The sequence below is a fragment of the Dufourea novaeangliae genome, unplaced genomic scaffold (assembly GCF_001272555.1).
Source record: "Dufourea novaeangliae isolate 0120121106 unplaced genomic scaffold, ASM127255v1 scaffold125, whole genome shotgun sequence".
NCBI lineage: Eukaryota > Metazoa > Arthropoda > Insecta > Hymenoptera > Halictidae > Dufourea > Dufourea novaeangliae.
The window spans coordinates 3,606,640-3,624,673 of record NW_015374020.1 but is presented as its reverse complement, the minus strand read 5'-3'; the positions used below and the strand labels follow the sequence as shown (position 1 = coordinate 3,624,673).

The 18,034-nt window shown below is 45.2% G+C and overlaps 2 protein-coding genes across 3 annotated transcripts; one reads left to right on the top strand and one right to left on the bottom strand.

The window, feature by feature from the left end:
* Window positions 1–11,379: 11,379 nt before the first annotated feature.
* On the bottom strand, window positions 11,380–14,178 carry LOC107189076. Its single transcript, XM_015577510.1, has 7 exons — window positions 14,067–14,178; window positions 13,277–13,413; window positions 12,575–12,781; window positions 12,369–12,485; window positions 12,036–12,123; window positions 11,787–11,925; window positions 11,380–11,590 (listed from the first exon to the last, which is right to left on the bottom strand). Exons 1-7 carry the CDS (start codon window positions 14,107–14,109, stop codon window positions 11,380–11,382), a joined length of 942 nt encoding a protein of 313 aa, XP_015432996.1. The 5' UTR covers window positions 14,110–14,178.
* Window positions 14,179–15,940: 1,762 nt separating this feature from the next.
* Window positions 15,941–17,861, top strand: LOC107189062 (macro domain-containing protein CT2219-like). Of its 2 annotated transcripts, none has more exons than XM_015577495.1 (6): window positions 15,941–16,087; window positions 16,174–16,300; window positions 16,922–17,179; window positions 17,260–17,376; window positions 17,434–17,639; window positions 17,716–17,861. In XM_015577495.1, exons 2-6 carry the CDS (start codon window positions 16,279–16,281, stop codon window positions 17,800–17,802), a joined length of 690 nt encoding a protein of 229 aa, XP_015432981.1. In that variant the 5' UTR covers window positions 15,941–16,087; window positions 16,174–16,278; the 3' UTR covers window positions 17,803–17,861. The 2 variants fall into 2 exon arrangements, with proteins under 2 accessions (XP_015432981.1, XP_015432980.1); XM_015577494.1 differs by having other exon boundaries at window positions 15,941–16,104.
* The last annotated feature ends 173 nt before the right edge of the window (window positions 17,862–18,034 follow it).

The window sequence follows — 18,034 nt, the reverse complement described above, 5'->3', positions numbered from 1 at the left end:
GTCGTAGCTAGTCTTCTGGGAAACGGACGAATCGTGTCGTATCGATATCCACGTGCGCGTGGTCTCACGAATTCAAGATCGGAGATCGTCAACGTCCGGGAATATAGAAGGTGACCGACGCGCCGTACACCGGAAACGGAACACGTCAACGTTACCGTACACCGTGTTGTGATTCTAAACGGTGCTATCGCGCCTCGCGTTCGACTAATTTCATAACAACCGGCAACAATTCCTCGCTTTGCTCGCCGTTCTTTATCTCGATGTTTTACCCGCGACCCTTCCACTTCTGATCGCCAACAACGCGTACAGTTTTCCGAATCGTCAGCCACCGCGTGCTTTGTATCGTGCGCGTTCTAAGAAATTCGAACGGGTCGCCGAAAGTGATCGAGATAACGCGCAAATCGATCGACATCGTTCGTCCAACGATCGGGCGCGATGCTGTAGAAACGTGGAAATTTGAATGGCATTCGTGGACGACAAAACGTGAGATGCTGCCAGGACTTTTTTCTTCGCCGGCAGGAAGTCGAGGCTGCTTACTCGCCGATGAAAATAGCGTCGAGACTGCCTGGCCACCGGCGTTACGTAGATCAATCGGAGCCGATGTTCTGACAGACGAACGAACTCGTCTTTCGACTGCCACGAAAATTCTTGATGTTCACCACGCCTTGCCAATCCTTTGCTGCCGCTCCGCCTTTTCCGACTAATTGCCTTCCGTGTGTCGTTCGACGCTGTTCTTCTACCGTGACGGAACGTCTCGTGTCGAGCCGCGGCGGCACGTTCACGAATTTCATCCATGCATATACCTACAGACATACGTATCTACTCGTTCGAACGAGATCTCTTCGAGAACCTCGATGATACGGTAAATCATCGGTGTTCGAAAGATCTCCGGTACTCACAAGGAGAGGTCCCCAGGTGTAACGCTGGCTTTTTAATGAGTTTTAACACAGTGATAGAACTTGGAACTCTGAAACCAATTGTAATAGTTTTATAACACTAACCGAACTTGCGGAAAGGGTATGTGCGGAAGGAAACGATTCGGCAGTTGGCGATAAATGGTAATTGAGAGAGAACGTATAGATAACCATTGTACATCATTAACATATTAATAGTTTACTTAATTCATATTATTACATTTACGTGTCGAATCTTCCATTTCAACCACCTAAGATTGTAACACAATGGTATTTGTTTCAGTCGCATATGGCGATATTTAATGTTCAGCGTTGAAGAGTCTTCGAATACGTTGAATAACGAATCGCATCGGTCGCACGTTTCCGTCTAAAACATCATTTTATAGGCTGTGTTCGAACCAACGCCTTGACCCGTTCGTACCTCAAGTTGGATACATTTCGTGATCGACCAATTCTTAAACGGACCGACAACTCTTCCTATTTCTCATCTGAAAGCGATTCGACCGGGCATCGCGGTGTAAGGGGTAGTTTTTATCCAAGCATATTTGGGTAGGTATCTATTCGAACGAGTTGATCCTTCGGCGCGTTAAAAGGCATCGCGCTATGTACGTATGTAGGTATGTATGTACGAGATTCACGATCGGACGGTTCGAGATAAACGAAGAATATCGCTCGGGGCGCGTACCGCTTCTAGGCGGAAGCAGGAGGATGACACCGTCGGCAGAGGCAAGAGCCGATGATAGAGGGGCGGCGCCGCGCTTTGCGATGGCGTCTCCTTCGATTTGGTGTCGGATTTCCTCCGAGCCGCCATTTTCCTCGTTTCCTCTCTGTCTTTCTCACTCGAACTCGCACTCTCACTCCCACACCTACCCTCCTCTCACCTATTCTATCCATGTACACCCCCGTAGCCAGATTTCACCCTCCTGCGCGCTTCTGTCGCCGTAAGACAGCTACGCGTTCTCTTATCAAAACGATCCTCCGATTCTCGAGTCCACGACTTTTCTCCCTTCCTCCTCATTCTCCTTCTTCTTCTTGGTATTCTTTTTTCGCTTCCTCTGCTTCTTTGACGCAACTCCCGTCCTTGTCCTCTTCCTCTGTCTTGCATTTCGAGGAACTCCCGAGGAAATCGGCGCTCGTTAAAATTGTTTCTTTACACGCGATTATAATATGGAATGTTCTCCGTCTTGGGTATAGACTATAGATTGTAGGTACACGTGTATGTACATACGCGGTCGAACGAAACTTATATGGAATGTTCTCCGTCTTGGGTATAGACTATAGATTGTAGGTACACGTGTATGTACATACGTATCGTTTCGTCACTCGATTGAAACGCGGTCGAACGAAACGGACGAGGCGAGAACTCTTTGCCGTTACGTCGCGTCGGTCGAAACCGAAATGTTTGCTTATACCTGAACGAGCAAAGGTGTTCCCCAATCTTGATGCGTATTAACCGGTGAGTGCGGAGGGACCGAAACAGCCGAGGTGGGGCTCGAGAGGAGGGAACCCGAGGGAGAGCGAAGCAAAGCAAAACGGAACAGAGCGGAACAGAATGGAGCGGATCACCGGCACCGGCACCAGCGACTGGCATCGTATTTCGCTGTACTGCGTTTAATTGCATTCCAAAATGGCTCTGTGCAAAATCGACCCGACGACACTCCTCCCGTACATCCTCGTTCAGCCTCTTGAAGTTCACCGACAAACGGTATGGCATCTTCACCGGCGTAAATCCAGAGAAATTAAACCGGACTGGCCCTAGTAGATTTCAACGCGGTGCTGTCGACGTCGACGTTTCCCTGTCGCCCGCTTTCGTGGCTCATCCACCGTTTCAAGTGTCTAACGGGACAAAGAGCATAGATGGCACACAGACTGCAATCACGCGTTCGCGAGTCCATTGAATTTATCGCAAAGGGAAACACGGCCCCATAAACGCTGCACGAGTTTAACTAAATATGCACTCTAAACAGATCCTGGCGAGAGCGATGGGTGTCGCGTTGCCATATAAAAAATTCCTTTCTTCTTCGCGTCCGAAACGAACACGTTGAATCGAAGAGACGGGTAATCGTCGAATGCCCGAAAATAAGTACACACCTATAACGCACAGAGGCTGAACGTGTCCGGTACATACCCCGCTGCCACCGTGGCCGATCGAATCGTCGTGCGACACGAACGAACGTTCGGTCAGGTGGATCTCGTATTTCCGTGTAAACGGTGTCGATACGCTTGCCACTACACGCGTACAAGCATCGCGGCGCATCTATAAAATTCGTATCGACGAACAATAAAAGAGACGAGTTCGTCTCCTGCGGGGGTCGGAAGAATTGTCGGTCGTGTTGGTGGTCGTCATCGGACACCGTCTCGTCGAGATACCGACTATCTTCGTGCACGGGTAACGCATACGCGAGACAACTAGAGTCCGTTGACAATCGGTTCGGTTTATTTTTAGAAGCTGACATTCTTGGTGCACACAGGTGAACAAGTTGATTCGCACCTTTCGTTCTACCGAGTCTAAAAATTCATCGACGTTGCCTCGTTACGTGTACGTAGATTATAATTTCGGGTGTTCGCGGTAATAAGCAATACCGATTGTAAGTATACAGTCGATTAACCAATGGACACGACGCGACGCAAGAACTGTCGCTTTGGTTCGCTTTGGTTTTCGAAAACTTTGAAACACGGTGCGCGCTTCCGCGATCGTTATCCGACAATCCGACCACGGTGACACGATAGGCCGTTGGAACATGCTAGTTCCCGTGTTCCCGAGAGTGGACCGGGTCTGGAAAACGGAGGACGAGACGTAAGATTCGCTGGATCCCCTCGCGACAATGAGATCGCGTTGGCGGGGGAGGATTAGGCGACGTAATCCGTCGGTTATTTCCCCATTAACGGGTCCGTTTGAAAGATCGGTGAGAGAGATTCTGCCGGTCGAAAGCGCGAACAGGCGTGAACACAGGTAGCCGGTGGTAGGTGGTACAGGCTTTTCACGCAGGGACCATCCTAATGCCTGAAAATATGCTCTTTATGTGTCACTGACCACTTTATGCCACGATTGGTGGATCTGTGTAGGTATGCATGGAAGGATCCGAACGATATGCTTTTCCTAGCATACCAGCTTCGCGATCCCTTCGTCGTCGTACTAAATACGTACCTACTTATGTATTAATAGATTAACGCGAGCCAGCGATATCATCCTCGCGGAGATTCTTCGAATTGTGTCGCGTCGTACAATGGACAGCTCGTTTTAGAGAAATCGTGATTGTAGGGCAAGAACGGGGCTGGTTGTGCACGCGAAACGAAAAGGTTCGCTAATTATTATTATTGTTACCCGATGCAATACCCAAGCTGCCTGTAGTTTGGGAGGGAAAGTGTAGCGCGTAGGATGTCGTAATAGGTTGGAATGGTCGATTACACGGTTAGTTAGGCGCGCTCGGTGATTTGAGGGTAGTTGAAACGGTGGACTGTCATCATCCCTGACGCAACGCGCATCGACTAAGCGCGTCCCGCACCCGGGAGACCCGTATAACGATAACTTCCCTAGTAAGCATCCAAATTATCGAAAGGGGTCCGTAGAGATTCTGGCAGAGTCTCCGAGCTGCGCCGGCTGCGCGATGGCTGCTACAATTACGGTCGTGATTTTTTCGTGATCGGTACAGTTTTTCGGTACACATATCGTACATAATTCCGTTTCCTATGGACACGTGTTCTCGAAGTAACGAGTAACTTTTTCGTCGTTGCGTGTACGCATACGCGGATCAAAATAAGATCGTCTTTATTACATCGGAATAATAGAAGATACGATGAAAGGTAAGAAGTAGCTCTGACAACGGGATTACGGACAAACTTCCAGGCGTTGGCCGATTTTCGGTGGTTAGCCGTCGACTACCAGTTATACGTACACGTACAAATTTCCAAATCACTCATAGGATCAGAATAACGAGCCATCAGATTGAAGGTAATCTCTAAAATTGATCTGTCGTTCGCTCTCTCGCCCCTTGGATTCATTCACGAAAAAACGTATGCTCGGTCGTTCGCAATCTGTGCATTCGATGACGTAAATTTTTCAGGCGTAATGTCGTACATATGTACGTATCTATGGATCCGTAGATTTCATACCGTAAAAGTATTGATTCCACGGGACGCGTGTCGCGCGTCGAGAGGCACCGTTTTTAATGTAACGCTGCTTTGCACATTCGACGTCCTCTTATCTGCGCGCGGTTCTGTGTCAGGTGAGTTTTGTGGGAAAAAAGGTGGACGCGGGTCTCCGACTGGTATCGCCTTACGCTGACTCGCATCATTTATCTGCAGGTAAAGTTCAACTGTTGCATCGTGGCACAAATGCGCCAAGCCCTACGAACTCGTTCTCACACTCGTTTTCGCGATTTCGAAGACCGTTCGTAATTGGCTCTCGATTCGAGAATCGTCACGAATATTCCCCCGATCGCGAAGAAGAACGGATCCCTGGGTTTCGTTAAAATTCTAGTCCCATTTCGTTTCCTGTCGCGGAAAAGCGCGGATGCGCCTACGGGAGCAGAGAATAAAGGCTTGACGCCATAGAGGTGTTGCCACTGTTATGCCGACAATATGTTCCGGATCCTTAATAACGACGACAGCGAACGGTATTAAGAGGTATTACAAAGCGGGGACACTTGAATGCGCGTCGAGGAGGGTTCTCACTCTTGAAAAGAGCATCTGAACATAGAGTAGCACCCTGTTGCCCCCTCGATGTTATTATGAACTCCCTCCCATTCACGACACGTTCCTGTCTTTCTTTCCCTCTCTATCTCTCTCTGTTTCTCTCTGTTTCACTCACTTTGTCGCCCTTTCCCTGGTAGTTGTCGTTTGTCGTGCTCTCTCGAATTCGGTAGACTTTCTCTCGGCTTTTTTTTCTCTGTCACGTCACGACGACGGTCGTCACGGTCTCACTACTCACGGAAACACGACCACATGGTGCGTGTATGGGTAGGTATACTTCTCCGTGTACATTTACGATTGACCTGGGTATATGTATACCAAGGTGGTAACGCGTGAATGTTAAGGGGGTGATTTTATACGATTATCGGCGGTAATCTTTACCGCGTTAGTACAAGAACAAATCGAGAATTTTGTTGGATCTCGCGGAGCAACAGAACGAGATTTTTCGCCATTCGATGATAATTCATCTAGTGACGCGGTCTAGTTGCCGCGGTGACGAAATAAAAAATGCGAAAAGAGGGGAAGTTACGCAGGTGTCGCGTTACATCATTGTGTCCGTCAGCCTGAAGCACCCCAATAGCAGCCCGTATACACGCGGTCTCGTAGGCGACACAACTCGCCTCGACGTGAACGTGACACGACGACGGGCCAGCGTAAATCGTCGACCCTCGAAAATTTGCTTTCCCTCTGCGAGTATCGTCGTGTCCCCTTTTCTATCGAGAGACGGCTTTCGGACGAAATGAAATTGTCTACACCGCAATCGAGATTTATTTAATTAGACGTTGCACCCCTTGTCTCGCGTGCCTGGCTTATTGTCTATAAAGCCCCGGATCATGTTGTAAACGTAAACGCGAGAATACGCTTGGATCTATTCGATGAAAATGTTTATAGGTTTCTTCGTCGAGTTTCTGCTTCGAACGGCGAAACCCGAAGGAACGCCGGAAGCGAACGTAACGCGTTTGCGAAGCGTCTTTTACCAGTGTGTTTGTAATTAGAAACCACAAAGAATATGTACATATATATATATTCGATCTTGTTTTGCACGGAATCGGTGAAGCGTCTTTTACCAGTGTGTTTGTAATTAGAAACCACAAAGAATATGTACATATATATATATATTCGATCTTGTTTTGCACGGAATCGATGGAAAGGAGTTTCGCGGCGCAACAGAGACCCACGCGACATTCGGCCGACTATGCGGTATCAACATTCAACGTTCAACATTCGAGAGTCCACGAGTAGGAGAGCATGACGTATTCGGGGACGCGTACGAAACGCTGTTATGCGACGGATACTTTTCGCTGACCACGCGGACGGTCCAAGGCCGTGCCGTACATTTATCGGCTTATCACCGCCCCGCCGAGCCGAGGCGACCGGTAGCCGGACTACTTGCTCCGTTGTGGGAATACGAATAATTATCGCGTCATACCTCCTGGAATTGTATTTATAACGATTCCAGGAAGCGTCTCTTCGACACGCCGCGACGCAACCACGTGCACCGCCTCGACTATAAGATTCGAGATGCGCTCGACCACGTTCGAACGCGATCCTCTACTCTCCGTCACGACGGTCCAGTTTTATCTTACGTTTCCCGATACAGTCGAGTCGCGTTTGCGAGGAACTATTTTCATTCGTCGCGTAAATGTAAGTACATACACCTCGAATCGACGCGTAACCTTACCGTGCTACTATAATATCTTAATATACAGTATATGTATAGTATATACATATATTCTCAATTCCTCCTCCTCTTCTCATTTTTATTACGTTTACGCAAACATCCATGCGGACCACGAGGTGCGATCCACTCGACCGCAGAACGCTGGAAAATCAAGAGCTTGTCAAAATAAAGCCGCAGTCGATCGGCCACGACCCCGGGAAGGTGCAGAATCCAGGTAGTCGAGGTATCTTTTGTCGGAACTAAATGGATTCCCCGGGAGCGACCGGCAAACGATGCTTTTTCCCGCTCGACAAGGTGCGAAGCACGCTTTAAAGAAGAAACTCGAAGCCTATCCGACCATTAAAGGCACATTTCGCTCTGCGAAATGTACAGTCGTCCATTCACCGTTACTTTCGATCGATTAAACGTATTCCGTGGCAATTGTTGTGCGAATCGGAGTGTTTCGTTTTCACCTTTCAAAACCGAGGTGAGAACATTGCGCGGCATTAGAAACCGCAATTTATTAGGCAAACCCCTGCAACGATGTCACGCGCGACATAACTTATGGTTGGACAGCGATGCGAGCGATACAGAGAATAGTCGTATATAACGAACGTTATGGTGTTACCGGTGGATGGTGGAGTGGCACGGTGTCCAGTGACTCCCATGTCGGCTTGTTATCCGGACCGCCCCATCGTTATCTGCAATTACCCGAAAACAGCCCCTAGTTTATAAATTATAGACCATCCCCATCCTCATCCCCATCCCCATCCCCATCCCCATCCTCATCCCCATCCTCATCCCCACCTACGCTGCTTCGACCCCATCTCCATCCTCATCCGTAAGCCGTTCTTCTTCCTTCCCTTGTCCGCCCCTGCCATCTACCTCTTCCCACCAACCACCATCAGGATTACATCTGTCATCAAACGCACCCAATTACGTTCAATTATCTTGCAAACGCACCCCTTCCGCCGCGATCACCTCCATGTATACATATCGCGATCTCGTCGTGACTATCGTTGACGCCGCCGATGTTGCGGTAGCCCTGATCGTCTATATCTATGTAGTTTCCAACGTATGGTAACGTAGAAAAGGTGACACGCGCCGATCGCAAACGAGCGCGTCACATTTTTCACGAGTCGTTCGTTCTCTGTAGAGGACAAGAAAGAACGGTGCTCTTCCGGAAAAAAAAAGCTACTGGACGCAATGTCACGGAAGCTGACCGTGTAAGATCCGAGATTAAGTGACGCGAATCCCAGTTAGAAGCGATTTTCCCCCACGACTACTCGTGCTACCCATGGTCAGAGGGTCGAGGTGCACGCCGACGACAATGCGATCGGTCTGTTCGAACCATTGTCGCGGAGACATTTCAATGGACATCGCGACAATGAACTGTTGACAATTGTGCGTCGCGTTGCGTAAAAGGGCGGAGGGTTAGGTTCCCTTCGATGGGCATAAGCCTGCTTGACTGTACTTTTCACGCCCTTTTCCACAGACGTCCGTGAAATTATTATGTCGCGTGACCCTTCTCCCGCGTAGCAAACACACATCTGCTATTATTAGCGGAAAATATTCCTGCCAATTTCCGATAACCGCTTGCCACTTGCGTCGGTGTTTCGGGAATTCCTGTCTAATTACATACACGGGATATAAGCAATTTACCGTGAGGAACAAACTTGTATAACAGCCTTTATTTTATCGATACGCTACAATCTTAATAGACACGCGTTGCGCACCATCGCGTGTGGCCGTATCCCGCAAATACGTAATTCTCCTTTCTCAACTGTTTTTTCGCCGGACGCGACGCGACGCGTTACAATAATTATTACGAGACTTAACACTGCAGAAATAGGTCAAGCGATACAATTCATAATTCGACGCCTTCTCATAACACGGCTCAACGTTTCATCGGAATTGTCGCGACTTGGCGGTTTCGTTCCTAAGCTTTTTCCAGCAAAAACGCCAACTATACGTTCGTTATCCTGTCCGCCGATGCTGGACTATACCTAACGGGCAACGACCGTGATACGGGGAACACCACACGCATGCACGCTTGTCGAATCCCCAATCCATTCTAACTTCTAACCGTTGATAATAGGTATTTATAAGAAGACTGGCTTTAGCACAAAAATACATCTTCGTAATTACATGTAGACCATCTCCGTGGTAAGACCGGAGTATCGCAAATAATTTGCTCGTACCGTAAAAAGTTTAAACATCGAGACATCTCGCCAGCGCCGCGAAGACCCAATTGATGGGTCACGCGCGTCTCCACCTCTAGAATTCTTCGGATCGCGCGAAAAGGGAAACACATTCCTCCGTTCTGCCGACGCAGACTCGCTAAACGACCAATCCTCATACTTAACGCCGACTTCGTCACAGAAATACGACACGCGATACTCACAATATATGTATACGTTAATGTACGTATGTACGTATGTATGTGTCTCTATGTATTTATATAAGTATGTATATATGTATATTTATATATTTACACACGAAGTTTCAACTTTAATATGCACTTGGAAGACAGAGGTTCATATGTTACGCGCATATCGATAATTGTAATAAATTTATGCGTGTCGGTGCGCGTGTGAAAACACGCGTCCACGCAAACACATGCAGGTTACTCTTAAGTACGTAATTAATCACTTCTTCGCTATACATACGTTCAGCGCGATTCAAGAACCATTCGATTTCATATTTTTCCTTCTTTCCGCTACTTCTTTTCAAGATACAAAATCTCTGTACGTATGGAGAATTAAAGAGCGATTGGAACGATTATCTGAGCCGTTCGTGGTCTGGAAAGACGGCCAGTTTCTAATTCGACTCGATCGATCGTCCCAGGAACGCGCTTAGAACGCTAGTACATCGTTGAAATGGACTATTCATCGACTAATAATGAATGCACGTTTGTGATATGTTAAAGGATTATTCAAAATTTCGCGCACTCGCCGAAGCCCGCGTTGCACAAAGACTCGATCGCGTCCCTCCAGACGCTACTCCCGGGAGCTGTTGGAAAAAAGGGTAATTGATCATATTGATGACTGCGAACTGGCCACGAACCTGCGTCAAAATTCCTTTCGCGATAGAAACCTTATCGTAGAGAATCGTACAACTAACGCGAGCTCCGCCGATCGCTCCAACATATTTACATGATATGTTACATCGACGATCAGAAGATAAAAACGGGAGGATCTAGTCTAGCGATCGTTATAGACGTAGAAATTAGATAGGGAACCACTAAGAGCGATATGAAAATGACAAAACGCTCGTTTCCAGTGTCGCTGTATCTATGTATGTACATACCTTGAAACAGAACTGCGTTTACAGAAAGAAAACGTACGCTGTTCGCCGTCGAGAATTCTTGTGCTTCATTGATTTCGTTCGAAAAGGAAATCTTATTTCACGGCAACTTAAGCTCGGAACAATCCGAGGACAATCCGACATATTGTGCAATATTATTTAGGTATGTACATGCCGAAATACGATATACAATCGATGTAATTGTTATAATCGCGACCAACGAGGAAACGCAACTTATGATGTCGCGATCTAGATCGATCAGCTCGAGCAGACTCGTTCCTTTATACTTTATATTATGCTCTTCAGCTGCCTGACAGGGCTTTGTTTTCTCGTCGGATACACGGACATGATTTTGATACGCAGAGTCCGGCTCCGCGGATCGTATCTCTGCGTGGCTATGCGATCGATGAAATTTTGTATTTTAAGGATTCAATCGTTAATGATGATACACCGTTATACCGGAAAAACGAACAGGTTCTTCTTCTTCCTCGATAGAGCGCAATATGCATTGGGCATAAATTCGCATTGGTACTGTAGTTTGCAACGTTTACGAATCCCTGAGGAAACGTCTACTCGGTGAAATGTTAAAATATCAGTTGGAAAAGCGTATGGTTTGTTCGACGCTAGATCGGCGATCCACGGAGCACGTTGCAAACTACTGTACCGATCGTTTTACCGATCGAGGAGGAACATGATCGATGGCTATCGTTATTCTTGAAGACGGTTCCGCGGTCGTCGATGAAATTCGTTTTGATTTCGCACAGTTGTTGTTTCGTGCACCTGGCAAATCTAGAAACTCAACTCTTCTTACTCCATGGTGTCGTACTTGACCTTCTCGACTTTGAAGTAGCGGTAGGCCGCGTACCCGGTAATGGTGAGCAGAACGGCGGCGGCCAACGTTGAGCCGACAGCGACTGGTGCAGTCTCGTCCCGGAAACCGCGGGCGCTCAACGCCGTACAAGAGAATTCAGCGGCAAACTCGTTGTTCTTGAATTTGAACGGTTGCAGCTTCAGGTCTCTGAAATTTCAATCGTACCCGTTTGTAAGTAGTTGCGTTTTTTACTTCTACTTTTGCCTTGCGATCGATCATTGATAGACCACGGGCCGGAACACTACCACGCAACGCTCCCAATTCGTCTTCGAACGAAAAGAGTAAACGAAAAGGAATCCGTGGGACCAGCAACTACGATCACCCTCCATGTATGTCTGTGTACCTGAGAAACACGTTGGCGTAGTTCGTGCCATCGGTCAGCGGAATCTTCGTCTCGTCGCTGCAGGAATACGACTTTCCGACCGGTGTGGGAAACAACATGGAGCTGTGTTTCTGGCTGCTGCTCAATCGTCTAGTCTTGCCTTGAACGGAAAAGAAATCGATTGAAGTCCAATATTATCGCACGAGCAAGACAACCTACGGCCACACAAAGTCCGACTACTTAAGCTCGATTCGACTCGACGCAACTTACCTGGCTGATCGATGTGTTCAAAGTGTCGATCGCTGGAATTATAGGTCAACTCGATTTTCTCGACGTACCATCGTTCTCCGCCCGGCGTCTAAAAAATTCATTATTTTTTCCCTTCAATCGATGAATTATAAAAATGTCGCAATGGAACGAAACACTGGAATCGAAATGAAAACGTATCAGGAAAAAAAAAAGGGTATGGCGTCGGTTTTTATTCGAGACGTGTTCGCGAAACAATTCGTGTCATTGAATGTTCGCAGATTGATAAAACACGTCCGCGGAGAGAAGAAACGATGTCAAGAGTGTCGAATCGATGCAACTACTCGAAATTGTTACCTTAGCAAAACTCCACGAGAGTAAAAACGCGTCCCACTTCAGGAACATCGTCACCGTGTTTTCGTTGTTGCAATTACCGGTCACCGTGGCATCGTTCGGAACGTAAATGCTCGCTTCCTGCAAAATTTATCGTTACTGTAAGTTTTTTACGAACTAACATCCCCCACTTCCACCTTGATCGTTTTTCGCATCAATTAGAATCTTACCTGGTCTTCTCCGAGTTTTGTACGATATTTCACCGTGATCAGAGCATCCACTTGCAAAAGAATGCAAGCTTGTCCGTTGCTTCCGTCTAAACGGTACAAAGGTTGTTCCGTGGAGAATGATTTGTGCTTCGTCGTTGACTCCGAAGGCATCGTCGACGTACTCCTCAGCTCGAAGTTCAATATATCGTTGTCATTAAAAGCAGGACCCTTAACAAACGATTTTATCATTTACTTTATAGCCCTATTGCGTTACGTTCGACTGTGAGAAAAAATTGTAGAAGGTGTGAGGTGTGACAGATCGTTCCAATCCATCGTTCGTGAAAGCACCGCGAAGCAACAGGCGATCGTTATCGGTTTACATGAAAATAGCTATCGCTCGCGATCTCGAAACAAAGTTATCGTCTCGATCTGTATTTAACGAACAAACCAATTATCTCGATTGCAAATCGTAGAGCCGGCAATAGGTTTCCGTTTTGCTAGTCCGATCTACACAACTGTTTACACGCACGATACATACATCGTTGTTACCAGACTTCTGATGCGTGTATCGATCGCGAGAAACTATCTAACAAGATTGACGCAGACTTCCGCAACGATTAATTATTCAACAACGTTGTTACGAAGCTGTTTCTTTTAAATCGCCCGAAACGTTCTCACAGCTATAAATTTCTTCTGTTTATAGTTTTCGAAGAGCACTCTTACCAGCGGTTGCCTTGATTTGGAAACAGGCAGGTCAAATAGCACCCTCGGTGTCCTGCGTGTCGTGTACAGTTGCTCGTCTAATTTTTGTGGCAACGACGAGGGACTCGGGACGCTGAACGCTGTGCTCGAGACACACCCTGCGGAGAGGCCATTCTTTATTAGCCCTTTCTTCATTGCACGCAATACTTTTCCGTCACGATACGTGTAGCAATTACATTTTCGCGAGCTCGTTGCTCGTTCTTAAAACCGGACGCACTTGCAAGGTGGTTCACTCTCTCGAAAAATACCTCGTAGAAAACTTGTACGTCCGTTGCAAAAGATATCACGAGAACAACGAATGTCCTTATCTTTTTTAAAAGCCAAATATATGTCACGCGAGTACAGGTGGTCACGCTACAATATTTTCTTTGAATACACGCCATGAACTAAGTGATCCAAATGTAAAATTCGTAAAATAAAGTACGCGGTTGCTTGGCGACGATAAGAATCGCGGTTGTTGTACAACGAACGGATAAAAATTAGAAATTTGGAATCGAAATCGACGACTTCTGTAACTCGCCGAATATGTTCGTCGATAGCGAAACAAAGATGAACAAGGTCTATACTACTCATCTATAATATGTGACGATTTATGATGAAGATTTTGATTTTCAGTTCACGGTGCAACGATAGGTAGAGAGCATTGTACGTCGGATGTTGTGTCACGATGAAGCCACAAGATTCTCGATTCTATTAGAAGCTACTGAAACGTATCATACAAAAAACGTACGAAATCGAACGAGGAACTCACATAATACAAATATGGCCTTGCTGTAATCCATGCGACGCGCCATTGCCTCTTCTTACTCGCTCGTTTCGCTATTAGTAAGTAGCAACTAGGAACCACGAAAGAATAACGAGATTTAAACAAATACGTCTTGTCGCGCTAGTTGCACGCAACACTGTTATATCGAGACGACGTTCGTGGAACTTGTGAGTTTGTGAGGCGAGCGAGAAAGCTCAGGCGCAGATGGATCGATAGTAGAAGCTTTCAGCATGCGCTGCGATGCCTTTCTGTGTCTGTGTACATGTACACAGAAAAGCACAGCAAAGTACGTTCGCTCGTTCGATGCTACCCTTCGGGGTGGCGTTCTCGGTGACGTCGGGCGTTGGCGTTAGCGTTGACGTTGGTGTTGGCATTGATATGGCTTTTCATTCATCTTACTCGCTCTAGCTAGTGGCTACGCTCTAGGTGCTTCAGACTATGACCGGTCAGTAATCACCCTTTTTGAATCGGGATGTAGGTAGTCGCAAATAGAGTGGATAGTATTCTCGCAGGAGTCTTATCATCCGTAACATCAACCAATGATATTGATTTTCTAAGTTTTCTAAAAACAAAAATTTCTTCTTGTTCTTTGTTTTTATCGAAACTTTACGAAATTAGATTCAGTACGTCGCGAAATCACCCCCGCAATGAAATAAAGGGTAAAGGAAATTGTATCCGAGGACAGATTTGGTGCATCGAAGTATCGCGTGGGCAACTCGTTAGACGATGAGTAAAGTTCAAATAGTCGTCGTTTACGTAGAACGTTCTGGCAAACTTGAAGAAAATTAACGCTGGGAAGAAATCGCGATAACATAAAGGACATAAATAAACAGCAAACTTTACGTCTAAATACAATCGCTTGAAACGCCGAAAATATAAATCATATTACTTCGAAATTACACTTGAGCAAGTATAAACTAACAAAACCCTGTTTAAAAATCTCTCATCTGTGTGGATAAAATTTTTAATGTTTTATTTTTACATACTTTGGTCACGCTTTGTATTTATTCATTAATTTCTCATCTCCAAAGATTGGAGAAAATAAAGATATTAAGTAAATGCGTAATAAATTCGACGTTTTATCTTTACACGGACTGCTAATCATGTTTGTTATCTTCTAAAACGCGGTGTATTTGATCACAAACGGGGTGCCATAAGGATAGACATCAACTTTCCGGAACTTCGTGGCCCTAGGAATCTGTAATACCGATACTTTAAAAGTCTGCGATTTTAGCGCCCTCTATGTGATAAGAATGGTGAATTTCAGAATTATAATGAAGTGCTGAATTCCCGGAAAAATCGAACTACGTAAATGCCTTGTATGTATGTATGTTAGGTCTATTCTTACACCTCGTCTATAATTTGATCCTCTGAGGTATGTATGTATATACAAATGTGTGTTGTATAAGAATAAACCTTTCATCTTATGTATGATTGGTATATGGGTTGGTAACCACCTAAACTGTATTACCAACAGCTTAATGAGCCTATGATTTTAGTAATCTCTACATTATGAGACCGGTGAATCTACGGTGGGTAGTGACACTAAAATGGAAATGGAGCAACGCTACCTCAGAAAAGTGGGCCGAAGAAATACATTGGATGAAAGATCTAGTTTTATTATATGTACCTCGTCGGTGCTCTAATAAAGCGAATTATGCACATACATTGTATAAACTTAAAACGCAATCCTCACGAACAGAGTAGATGACGCATACTGATCACTAATTCTACAAGAGTTCGAACTTATATATTTTAGGCCAGATGTCTCTGAATACGCGTTCTATTTCTCCACCGATAGATTGCGCGTGTATGCCGGCTGTGATCATAACCATCATAACCCAGAGGCAAAACAAAACAAACGCATTTTCTTATGAGTTTTTCATGAACGAAGTCGCGTTCGCAACAGGAACATAAAAGTTGGAGAATCGATTCAATTTTCTATTCATGAAACAACAGAATCGATGATTGACAGATATTTGTAACGGTTCTTTTTGCTTGGAGGAGTATGTTGGTTCTCAGAGTAAGAGACAGAGGATAACGAGAGCCGAGTGAACTGCGTAGTGAAACGAGAATTGTTTCTAATTTTTAGGCGACGCTCACTAATCGATTTCCAGCTACCGCTGTGTTGCGACCGGTTGTTCAGGATTCCTTATTTCGAAGAAATTTCGCCGCAAGTGCTAATCCCGAAGCGAAGATGTCGTTTGAAGCTGAAAAGCGTAAGGCACACGATTATTTTGTTTATACTTCGATAATTACGTAAATGCCAATCGTACGATGCGTCAACCCATTCTACATACATATATGTACATACAAATTTCAAGATTCAGTCTGTCCTTCTCGATACATCTCGTATAGTCCTCACAAAGATACAGCGTGATCGTAAAATTATTCAAGCAGTACTGTAAATATGTTTCGAGTACTTATCGGGCAATGTGAATTGATCGAAGTATGAGAATATAAGAAACTGAAACCTCAGTCAGGACTGTACGCGAATGGCCCTCGATATATGTATATTATACAGTACAATATTGAAACTAAAGTTCCAAATATTCTAATTAGTAATTAATATTTGCTTTTTTTCTACTTGTAAGTGAAATACTATTAGTCGTAAATTGTTATTCTTTTATTACGCGAAACCCTACAACAGATTGCACAACACGAGCAGTAGTGCCGCGGTATTAATCGGTACCGTCGCTCGATATGTTAACTTTCGACCACGTTAGGTATATATCTGCAAAAACTGTACATTTAATCATACGTATAATCCATCGAGTCTCGTGGAAAGAACAGTTATATACACGGGATGTTCTTTATCATGATTGTCCCCTTTTGAATAGAAAAATTCTTAACCATGCCGTTGGAAGAGAAAAGAAAATACTATAAAGGAAGCATTACCACATTGGATCAAATACCGTCATGGGTGAATTATTGGAATGAGAACAAAACGAATATCGGGATAATGACGCTTGAGAAAGTCGAAAAAATCGACGAAGAAGTAGCTAAGAAAGTCTCTATGTGGCAAGGTGACATTACTTCCCTAACGATAGACGCGATCGTAAATGCCGCAAATTCGAGCCTTCTTGGCGGTGGTGGAGGTATGCTGAACTATAGGTTTGCTATAAGTTGGCTTAGCAGAAGCAGATACGCGATAAATGGTACATAAAATATTCTTCAGTTGATGGAGCTATTCACAGAGCCGCTGGACCAAATTTAAAGAATGAGTGTGCTACTTTGAGAGGATGTCGAGTTGGAGAGGCTAAAATAACTGGGGGTTACATGTTGCCTGCAAGATGTTAGTACGTACAACAAGGTATAAGATGCAGCTCTTTGATAGACATTCATCTTTTAGATGTCATTCATACCGTTGGACCCCAAGGAGAGAAACCAGAGAAGTTGAGAGAATGTTATGAAAATAGTCTTGCTGTAGCCAAAGAAAATGGACTGCGCACCATAGCTTTTCCTTGCATATCAACAGGAATATACGGATACCCTCAAAGACCAGCCGCTAAAGTAGCTTTGGCTACGGTAAAGAAGTTCCTACTCAACAACAAAGAGGTGGTAATTTTACTTGTACATTTACATAACCCTGAAAAAGCTTGCCAGAATGTAAAGAAACGTTTTAAACTTGCAGGTGGATAGAGTCATATTTTGTCTATTTTTAAAAAGTGACAAAGACATATACGAAGAGTTATTACAGAAGTATTTTGCCATCGATTAGATCCTTACTGATTATTATCCAATGAATGGAGTACAAAGCAAACATAAAACTGTATAAGAGCGTGCATGAAATAATATTCTTAAAAAACATAAGAGAAGAAGTATTCTTTCCCAGATGTTATTCCCGCTCAAAAGATTGTAGAGAGAATCGTTGGAAATCGCGGATACGTACACCGTGCTCGAATGTACATAACTAGTATCGACTGTTCAAAATTTCGCGGGTAGACGCGTTG

Excerpts from the sequence above, each read along its gene's own strand:
- LOC107189076 (XM_015577510.1), bottom strand. The coding sequence starts at position 14,109 with ATGGCGCGTCGCATGGATTACAGCAAGGCCATATTTGTATTAT. Across the intron at positions 12,782-13,276 it reads CCAAATCAAGGCAACCGCTG|GGTCCTGCTTTTAATGACAA; the intron begins GTAAGAGTGCTC and ends TCGTTTGTTAAG. Across the intron at positions 12,486-12,574 it reads CAAAACTCGGAGAAGACCAG|GAAGCGAGCATTTACGTTCC; the intron begins GTAAGATTCTAA and ends TAAATTTTGCAG.
- LOC107189062 (XM_015577494.1), top strand. Across the intron at positions 17,180-17,259 it reads CCTTCTTGGCGGTGGTGGAG|TTGATGGAGCTATTCACAGA; the intron begins GTATGCTGAACT and ends AATATTCTTCAG. Across the intron at positions 17,377-17,433 it reads TTACATGTTGCCTGCAAGAT|ATGTCATTCATACCGTTGGA; the intron begins GTTAGTACGTAC and ends TTCATCTTTTAG.